This window comes from Phoxinus phoxinus (assembly GCF_949152265.1).
Source record: "Phoxinus phoxinus genome assembly, chromosome: 20".
In the NCBI taxonomy this organism is placed as follows: Eukaryota; Metazoa; Chordata; class Actinopteri; order Cypriniformes; family Leuciscidae; genus Phoxinus; species Phoxinus phoxinus.
In genome coordinates this window covers 23,640,782-23,650,827 of record NC_136895.1, presented here as the reverse complement: position 1 = coordinate 23,650,827, position 10,046 = coordinate 23,640,782, and the positions used below count along the sequence as shown (strand labels likewise).

Genomic DNA, 10,046 nt, shown 5'->3' with positions numbered 1-10,046 from the left:
CAAGGTTCTGGAATGAATCGTTTATTAGATGCACGCCAGTCTGTTATTGACATCAACTTTACATTGTCATGCCCCTTAAAGATGCTAAAATGATCGCTTTTTAATTGCCTGTGTGTGAAGGGGTTGTAATCTTACAGTAAAATGATCCACTTTGCGGGTTTTGCTATTACCTCTGAAAGCGAGTATTCTTATTTTTATGTGAAGGTGCCGAGTCGGATTTACCGCAAAATCCAGTGACGTCACCTGCATGCGCGCTCCCCGAGCCTCTCGCCTCATCTACTGACTTTGCACTCAACAGCGACGACACATGCAACTTATGACATTTCTGATAACACTAAGAAACGACCAGCACAACACAGACTCCAACATGTTGTGTGATGCTTTCTCCGGTGTGTTGCGTCTCCGTCTGGCCGATACTCGAGCACGCGCTTGTAAACTGATTGGTTGCAATCTGAAACATCACCGCTAGAGGGCGCTGAAAAATACATACAGCACCTTTAACATGACGTGGATCAAAACTAAATTTGATTGGTTGCTTTACATGTCAGTCGGGCGGCTTCTGGGTGGTCCTTGACCAATAAAAGCCGCGATCTTCTGCCGTCAGTCTGAAGCTCTGGCTACGTGACACTATGTAACCTGTAACCAACATGCCAGTTAAAGTCCAGGTTTGACTTGATGTAGTGTGTCCAAAGATTATATATCCAACTAATTTTCATAAAGAATAAAGGTTTTCAACCACATATGGGCAATCTAACAATCATGCAGGCAGTCTATTAACATAGACATTTAGAGCCCTATCATACACTCGGCACAAGGCAGCACCAGGCGCAACGCAAGTGTGTTTTGCTAGTTTCAGCCCGACGCAGTTATCATTTTCACGTCCTGCACCACGTTGTTTAAATAGCAAATGCATTTGCGCCCATAGTGCCCCCATGGGCATGCTGGTCTGAAAAAGAGGTGTGTTCAGGCACATTGTCGGCGCATTGCTATATTTTGTGGCGACTGAAATAGACTGCGCCATTGACCAACTGAAACCTGGTCTAAAGTCAATGGCGCAGTATTTCTTTTGTTATTTAAAGAGTGCATTAGTAATGTGCATATAGGCGGGTCCACAACGCGCGCACACGTTGTCCCATAGATCCGTTTCCTTGCTAAAGAAGCATTGTTTTCCGCTTGCAAATTCCGTCATGTAAATATCAAATCCGACATGGCGTGAGCGCAACTGGCTTTTAAAGGGAATGGAAGATGAGACTCTGATTGGTTTATTGCACGTTATGCCCAAAACACAACCATTCGCCTACTCATTAAGAGAATAGAGACAACCCCTTTAGACCATGGGAGATATTTCACTAATTCTTCTGCGTCTCCTCGCAGCATTTAATAAAAAGATGTCCAAAAACAGAAACATCTCCGAAGCAATGGGCTCCATCACCACAAGAGGTAGGTGTAACAGGTATAGAAATTATTGTTTAATATATGTAGTTTAGTAGAATTCACACAAAATAGTTCATTAATATATGTACTTGATGTGGCTGCCTGATTGAAATGTGAATGCTTTCCCCTTTAATTGTTGCAATGTCAGAGGTCCGCAGAACTTCCTGTTCGGTCTCCTCCTCTTCCCTTTTGCATTGTTACCTCATGGGAGAGGTAGGTTTCTTTTGACTTTCTGATTTTCTAATATTAGTTTATTGTAAGTAAGTATTTAAATCTATCAGCGAAGTTCAAGTTTGTATTTGACCGATTCGACTCTGGAATTTTATAACACAGAATTTCAAAATTATTAGACTCAGTCAGAGCAACGTTTCAGATGCGATACAAGTCCAAATATTATTACAGTTACGAATGAATTATTCAGTCACATAAGCCTATACTTTTTATCTCATATTCCTAAATAAATAAACTAGGCCTAAATGTGTTTCCATCACAGTTTATATGCATTTCCTTTTGTCGACTAAAAAAAATAACCACCTCAAGCGAGTGTATAGTTTAATTTTGGAGATTTTATTCACATCTTGGCATTTACAGCATTTTATAGCTATTCCAACATGTGCACACACGTCCTGAGTGAAGACAGCGATTGGTTAACTGAGGATTGTGTCTCGGTGTAGTGCCCCTGAAAGGGAGTGGTGAGCAACAATCACAGCTTTAGTGAGAATCAATTGTGACAATAAATCAATCATTATTACACACAACAAATGCATCAGCTCTTATTTAAATATATTTTCTCAAATCGATGCACTTCAAGTTTCATATCTTAGTGTATATCTTACATTAAAGCATTTACACTCCCTGTATTCACAAAATTTCATCTAATTTAAAACACATAACGATATAAATCACACATTCATCTTTTAACCAAACAGAATAACTCTCAAATAACATGTATATTTAACCTTCTTTTGCTGTACGGTTTGCGCTTGCTTTTTAGCTTAAAGGAACACTCCGACTTTTTGGGACTTTTGCCTATTCAACTTATCCCCCAGAGTTAGATAAGTCCACACATACCTTTTTCATCTCCGTGCGTGGTATAAGTCTGTTTGACGCACCCACCGCTAGCCTAGCTTAGCACAAAGACTGGATGTAAATGGTTGCAGCTAGCACACTAATCCAAATAAGTGACAAAATAACGCAAACATTTTCCTATTTACATGTTGTGATTTGTATAGTCACAGAGTGTACAAAAAACAAAGTCACATGAGACACAGACATATTTTAACCGTATAAATACTGGGAACTATATTCTCTGAAGGCGAAGCACTGCTACTTTGGGCGGAGTGATAACCGCAGCACCTGCAACCATTTACATCCAGTCTTTGTGCTAAGCTAGGCTAGCGGTGGGTGCGTCAAACAGACTTATCACGCACGGAGATGAAAAAGGTATGTATGGACTTATCTAACTCTGGGGGATAAGGTGAATAGGCGAAAGTCCCAAAAAGTCGGAGTGTTCCTTTAATGCTTTCATATCATATTGCAATTTAAATTTATACGTTTATAAAACACACAATGTTTAGCTGAATTGATTTATAAAGTATACTATACATTTGTGTCCAAATGTACGTTACATATATACCTGAAAGGGAGTTTATCAGTTCCACTCAAAATGCGATGCTTTACAATCACAGCTTCACTGAGAATGAAGCGAATCGCGAGAGCTCCCTCCCTGATAACGAGAACACGCACGCACACACACGACCAATCAGATGCACCCATTTTAACAGCGTAAACATTTAGATTTTTAACATCACATTGATTTACTAAACATTTTAATAAATGTATAAAAGTATTTGACAACATATGAATATTTCATAAAAAACTGATTACTCTTTGTATGAACTGAAAAGCTCCCATGAATTAAACCTCAGAAGAAAAAAAAACATAGTAACTCTTCAGTCTTCAGCATATTACATGTGCTCGTGCTTCATCAGTTCTCAGTAGTTCTTCAGCAGTGAGATTAGTGTAGTAGGGTGACTAAACGTCTCGAAAAAATCGGGACAGTCACGAAATCTTAAGCCGTTGTTCCAAATCCCAAATCTGGCCCTAATTGTCCCGAAAATTATACTAAAGCAAAATCTTGAGTAGTTATTGTCGATAAAACATTAAAAACTGTCAGTGGAGGTTGAGTCCTGAGGCCAGCCCGCCCACCCTCCCCACTTTCAGCCAATCTCATCTGGTCACCCTAGATTAGCGTCAGTATCTCGCCTCAACTCATGTCTTCTGTAACCTGCTGTTAGTCATGTGCTCATCACACAAGAACTCATTCCAACTTTTTCCAGAACATGGGTTCATTTCTCACTTTCATAAAAGCAGAAATATTTTGTTGATGATGTCACAGTGATTAACACTGGTGGGCGTGTCTTATCGCATCATACTGAACTCTGCTGCTCATCCTCTCCATCAGGAACATCTCCATTCAACAGCGGTGATGTTACAGTCGCTGGCTCGTTCACTCGGTCTCCTGAGGAATCTGACAGAAAATAAAGAGACAATCACAGAAATTAAAATAAAAGAAAGAAATGCTTCTGCTGCATTTACATCTACATACACAATCTCAAGACTTTCTAAACATGTACACTAAACAAAAACAAATATAGCTAATATTTTTACAATATAAATAACTACATATCTTTTTCCTTGAAAAACGTAAAGAAAAATATTAGTGTTTGTTCACATTTGTAGTTCGATTTGCTTGGTTCCTTTGGTCCGGACCAAAAAAAACATTTAGTCCTGGTCCGCTTAGAGTTCACAATGGCATTTTTAACAATGAACCTAAAGGCATAGGGATATGTTAACAATCTGACTGGTTGGCTTTTATCACGTATATTTTGGGACAGAACTCACCAAACCAATGCTGTGTTCTGGGATAAACGTGCTCGTTGTGTGTCCGTAGCCGAAACTATGGCGGTATTTTGAACAAATGTGTAAATAAGTCAAAACAGGTTCAGAAATCCCTCCATCACACACACAAACGTAGATCTGCCGTGAGGAGACGCGGTTCTGATGGGCAATATTATGACTATGACGGATTTGGTCCTTTTTAGAGTCACATTATGTCCGGTTTTTGGTTCGTTTACATGTCATTGGTCCGTGTTGCGTTCATATTTGATTCGAACCGCACCAGAGTTAGTTTGGAAGCAGACAAGACCCATGTTTTTAGTGGTCTCGATCTGCTTGTTTGGTTCGGATGGTAACGTTCACACTCATTCAAATAAACTGCACTAACTAACTAGTGATTCGCACTGCTCACATAACCTGGATCGCGAAAGCACTGTTGGAAAACAGTGTGGACTGTTTTTTAATAAATGTTGTTCTACTCACCAGTGACCGTCACATTGAATCTCCTGAATCTGGTCTGTTCTGTGTTGATGATCTGTAGTTTATAATGTCCAGAGTCTACAGGTCTGATGTTTCTGATGGTCAGAGATCCAGTCGTCTGGTTCATGTTCAGTCTGTCCCTGAATCTCTCATTAGTAATATCAGGAGTTCTTGAATCAGCTTTAACAACGAGACTGTTTTCAGCTCCAAACGTCCACAGTATCAGATCCCCTGGCTGTATTTCAACACCAGTCTGGAGAAGGGCAGGACCTCCCTCCTTCACTGACATTGAACTCACTTCACGTCACAGAAACACGCAGAGACAGAAATACAGAGAAACAAATGTTTGAAGTCAATTATTTTGGCATTTTCAACAGCACATACATTTAGATGAGATTTTGTCAACTAAACTAAAAGCTATACATTTTCAAATTTATTAGGCTTTGAAAAATATAGGCAAAATTATTATTTTGGGAAAATATGGATGCATTAATTGTGAATGAGAACGTTAAACTGAAAAAAAAAATTTGCGTTAATTTTTATAGCACTACTAAATTTTTTACTGTTCGATGAGCAGATACACTGTATACACACTTTGATAGATTTTATGCGATAAGGCTTCTTCAACTGAACATGCAAATATGCAGAAAAACTTGTATCGCTCCAAAACACATTCTTGTGGTTTCCAAAGAATTTGCGGTTCTCATTTTTTTAGACTAACAACCCCCCAAAAAAAAAAAAAACTATAAAGCATGAGCTAATGCAGAAAAATATAACATCAAACCAGATTATAGAGTTCTCATAGGAATGTTGTTGTTGTAAATGTATAATAATGTTATTAAGCCTTTTTCCAGAGCAAAGCTATATTTTTTGTTTTGTTAATTGAAGTTGTAATGTTATGAGAATAAAGTCATAATGAACATAAAGCAGTCAGATAGCAGAGCAGAAGATGAATTCACAAATCATAAAAAAAAATGTGCTTTAGTATTTACATGTTTAAGCCATGGAGTGATTTATAGATTTATTAAAATAAATGATTTCAAACTAAATTTTAATAGGGCTGGGCATTTCATGATTTGATTCAGTTCATTTTAATTATTTCACGTTTTCACAATATTTAATGTAGTGCATGTACATTTTTCTTAAGGGAAATATCTAAATAATGAAGTCTCTCTTGGTCAAGACTTATTTTTAGATATAATAATCAACAGTCAAATTCAAAGTTGTAAACTAAAATTTTAAACATTTTATATATTTTCTTTGAATGAAATAAGCTACTTCTGTTACTTCAATTTGATAAATATAAACACTTAAAAAGTGGCGTTATAAAGGTGTTTTAATTACAGGTTATTTTTTATCTAGCAAACTACTACAAACACTGAACGGTTTTCATGAGGTAAACATAACGTTTAACGAGAAACATAAAATCCAAGGCTATAACCACATGTTGAACATTGGGGAGGGGAGTGCAAGTTTTTAAAAACGATACGGTTATAGTCACCGCTTAAACTAGAAAATTGTGTATTTGTGAAAACGATGACACATACTACGTGTTCAGTTTATAGGCGTGAGGTGTTTCTTTACAAACATCGCCAACTACTGTTCTGGCATGCATAATACAGTGTTTTTAGCCGTTTTCGGATCTGTGCGAACAGGAATCATTTTGACGATGTCATCTGTACGCGCAAAAAAAGCTACGGAAATCCTGTTCCGTTTTAGTACATAGGCGAGTTGTTCTGTAAACGTATCCTAAAACAGCAGTTTTTCGAGTACAGATGACAACGTTGTCAAAACAATCCCATTCACAAAGATCCGTGAAAACAACAGAAAATGCCGTATTATTAAGACCAGTAATTGGCGATGTCACTTTTGTAAAGAAACACTGCATGAACATTGTTACTGTTTTCACAAATTCGCGTTTTTGGAGATTACATGGAAACGATAATGTTTTTAGTTGAAAACGGTGTTGTGTAAACGGCCACTCAATATCACCACGTGATTAAAGTGATTTAAGAAATGAAGATTCATTAAAATTGGGCCAAATCAGCCCTAATCTTTGACTATCTATGATTCCTGATCATGCCTTTTCTCATTATGTGACTTGTTTCTCCTCAAAATATCCCTAATTAATTCATGCAATATTACAACTTACAACCAATCTCCTAACTGTATATTTACATAACATTATGAATTCATAACGTGGCCCTATACTTGCAAGCAATCTAAAAGTAATTAAAGATTGAGCACTTTGAAAAGGCTTTAGTTTCAGATCATCTAAACTGATTACTTAGTGCATGAGAACACATTGGAAGAGTTGATATACTTTACCATTGACAGTAAGACTGTATTTGGTTCTTCTGTCGTTGCTGATCTTTAGTTTATAGAGTCCAGAGTGAATGGTTCTGATGTTATTGATAGTGAGATCCCCAGTTCTCTCATCCAGCATGAGTTTGCTTCTGAATCTCCCATCAGCACCTGGCAATGTCCTTCTGGTCTCTCCATTGATTTCAGCAATGAGATTGTCTTCAGCTTCATAGCACCACTCTATTGTATCAGTACTCTGTATTTGAGTAAGACCGGTTAGTAGAGTGAAAGATTCTCCCTCCGTCACAGTCTCTTTCTTCTCTTCCTTCTCTTCACATGTCACCGCTACACAGAAACAGAGAACAGAAATGTGTTCATGAGTGTGCAGGTGGACATCTTAATTACTGTACCAACCACACCATAAAGTCCATATGACTTATGACTCATGCTATATTCCAAGTCTTCTGAGTGAAGAACAGACTGAAAAATTGCTGGTAATGCCACACATCTCAAATCTCATTCTCTTTTCTGCACTCACAGTTGATCATTGTGCTTTGCTTTGACATATTTAACAAATGCCATTTAGTGTCAAGGATGTAAAATCTACAGCAGCACATCAACAATTTTTGCAGAACATTGGAGAAGTGTAAGATTACCAGTGAATAACAGTGTCCGTTAAACAAAGTTATCATCTGACGTTAGAAGACTTGGGATATATAGCATGAATTGTTTGGTCACCATTATAGTGCATTTTTGGTCCTTTTCCTTTTTAGAGCTTGAACATTGAGGTCACTATGAAATGTTGAATGGAAAAGAGTGACAAACAACCGCATGTTTGAAACAACATGACTTAAGTAAATGATGGAAGAAGTTAATTATTTTTTTCCCCAACTCCACCCCATTTCATTTTGAACATTTGAATACAAAGAGGGAAAAAAAAGTCATTCTAATAAAAAAAAATCATAGTACTAATAACGAATACATAAAACAGGATAAGTGTTGCAAAAAAGTGTATATGTTAGAGGCTTTCAAAATTGTGTCAAATGCCAATTTTACATGGAAAGAATTTTACAAGGAAACAAGTTTAAAGGTACACTATGTAACTTTTTCAGGTTCAAAATGAACGCAATTTAAATAATGAGCCAATACCTAATCAATCCTTCTTCCAAAACAAGTTTTTTATCTTACCCTGATTTACTATTGTAAGCTTCTTATAAAGCATTTATATTTTAGACCTGTCGGGATGGATTTCTTAGGAAATTGCGTACATATGTCACTTGCTTGTGTGTGTGTCTCGTCAGATCCACAAATAGAGAAAAGTTGCTCTGACTACTCTAGTGAAAAAAACCTATACCTTTATTGCACAATGCACATTTCTTAAAGGAACACTCCACTTTTTTTGGAAATAGGCTCATTTTCCAACTCCCCTAGAGTTAAACAGTTAAGTTTTACCGTTTCCGAATCCATCCAGCCAATCTCCGATTCTGGCGATAGCACTTTTAGCATAGCTTAGCATAGATCATTTAATCTGATTAGACCATAAGCATTTCTCTCAAAAAAATGACCAAAGAGTTTTGATATTTTTCCTATTTAAAACTTATTTTAATAAACGGACATTTCACCCTCTCCGTTTTCAAAAATAACATTGTGCACACCTGTCAGTTTTCAGAAAAGTGTTCGTTTAAGGCAAGTTCACACTACAGGATTTTAAAACGTTGGGCTGAACTGTGCGGTTCACACTACATGACTTGCTCTCTGTGAAATTAGGAGTGTTGATGAGTTGTTGAGCTGTTCACACCACACGACACAACATGATTGATCCACAACAGGAGGTAACTCACTACACGAGTTGACAACAACTCTGTCACCCAACGATTATATCTTGTCTACAAACCACATTTTGTCACCAAAAAAAATCACGCGAAAAATCACGCAAAACAGCACGCGTGCCACTACCCAGCGAAGAAGAACACAAGTACACAATACGCGAGTCTTTGTTTGAATATGGACGTCAGACAGAAATTAGTGCTGCAAACTGTTTGCGCGATGATTTGCTCTAAAAAAAAAAAAGAGCGTATTCCCCGTGACCTCAACCCACGCCTTGCTCTGATTGGCTGTAGCTCATGACATCACATGTGGTTGCGATTTGAATGCGATAACACCCCGACCTGTCGGCGAGCTCAACGATTTGCAAATCGTGCTTAAAACGGTCTTAAAATCCTGTAGTGTGAACTAGGCATTACACGAACCCATGTATATACACCGTCAAGAGCATGCCAAACCTGTAGGTGTCAGTGTAATGAGAAGCTCAAGCCCATGTTAGCCAATAAGAATCCCGAAAATAGCAACAACAGCAACGAATCACTTCCTCTTTCTCTTTTGAACATAGGTCGCACTTTTGATGCAGGTGCGTGCGAGTACTGTCGCATACTGTGACGTCGGCTGCCCAAAACTCAGTTTTCTCAGCTTACATGCAAATGTGCCAACTAAGTTTTCCAAAATCTCCACTCTGGCCGGAGTTTTTAGAAAGAATCGTTTTCAGAGGCAAATTTTCCATTTGCGTGTAAACGAAGGGCACAAACGAAGGGAAATGTCTACGTTTTTCAAAATAACCATGTAAACGGGACCTATGACTACCAACTGAATATTACTTTCTAGCCCCATTCCGAGGGCATTTTAACTCCTACGGTGGCCGTATTATTCCAAGATTAACATGGCTTCCAGTTTGACTTCGTCCATGAGTGTTCCTTCAAGTGATGAGATTACTTTAGAGAACTATTAAAAATTGCATTTGCATCTGCCGGCAGTCGCGAGTAATCTCCCCCCTCGCATTCGTCACGGTGCCACTGAGTGTAAAAGCACGAAGGGCGAAGCTTGAATTTCCAGGTATGTCCCTCTTTGGCTAATGTCTTTTCAAGATGGAGGCGCAA

The 10,046-nt window shown here is 38.0% G+C and overlaps 1 protein-coding gene and 1 long non-coding RNA gene across 8 annotated transcripts in view; one reads left to right on the top strand and one right to left on the bottom strand.

The window, feature by feature from the left end:
• The first annotated feature begins 1,306 nt into the window (after positions 1-1,306).
• LOC306988985 overlaps positions 1,307-10,046 on the top strand; it is a 19,929-nt gene continuing 11,189 nt past the window's right edge. The window contains exon 1 of the long non-coding RNA XR_013795539.1: positions 1,307-1,444. This is a non-coding gene — a long non-coding RNA (uncharacterized lncRNA). The remainder of the gene's footprint in view (positions 1,445-10,046) is intronic.
• LOC306988952 (uncharacterized protein) overlaps positions 1,982-10,046 on the bottom strand; it is an 11,832-nt gene continuing 3,767 nt past the window's right edge. For 2 of the 7 annotated variants that reach the window (XR_013795530.1, XR_013795531.1), the window contains exons 5-8: positions 7,141-7,461; positions 4,816-5,109; positions 3,071-3,964; positions 1,982-2,113 (exon numbers count right to left, since the gene is read on the bottom strand). Coding sequence is in view for 5 of the 7 variants with exons in the window: in XM_079594190.1 (XP_079450316.1) it covers positions 3,864-3,964; positions 4,816-5,109; positions 7,141-7,461 (716 nt within the window). In the remaining 2 variants the exon portion in view is untranslated. Of the gene's footprint in view, positions 3,965-4,815; positions 5,110-7,140; positions 7,462-10,046 lie in introns of all 7 variants that reach the window. The other 5 variants (XM_079594190.1, XM_079594189.1, XM_079594191.1 and 2 more) reach the window with 3 other exon arrangements.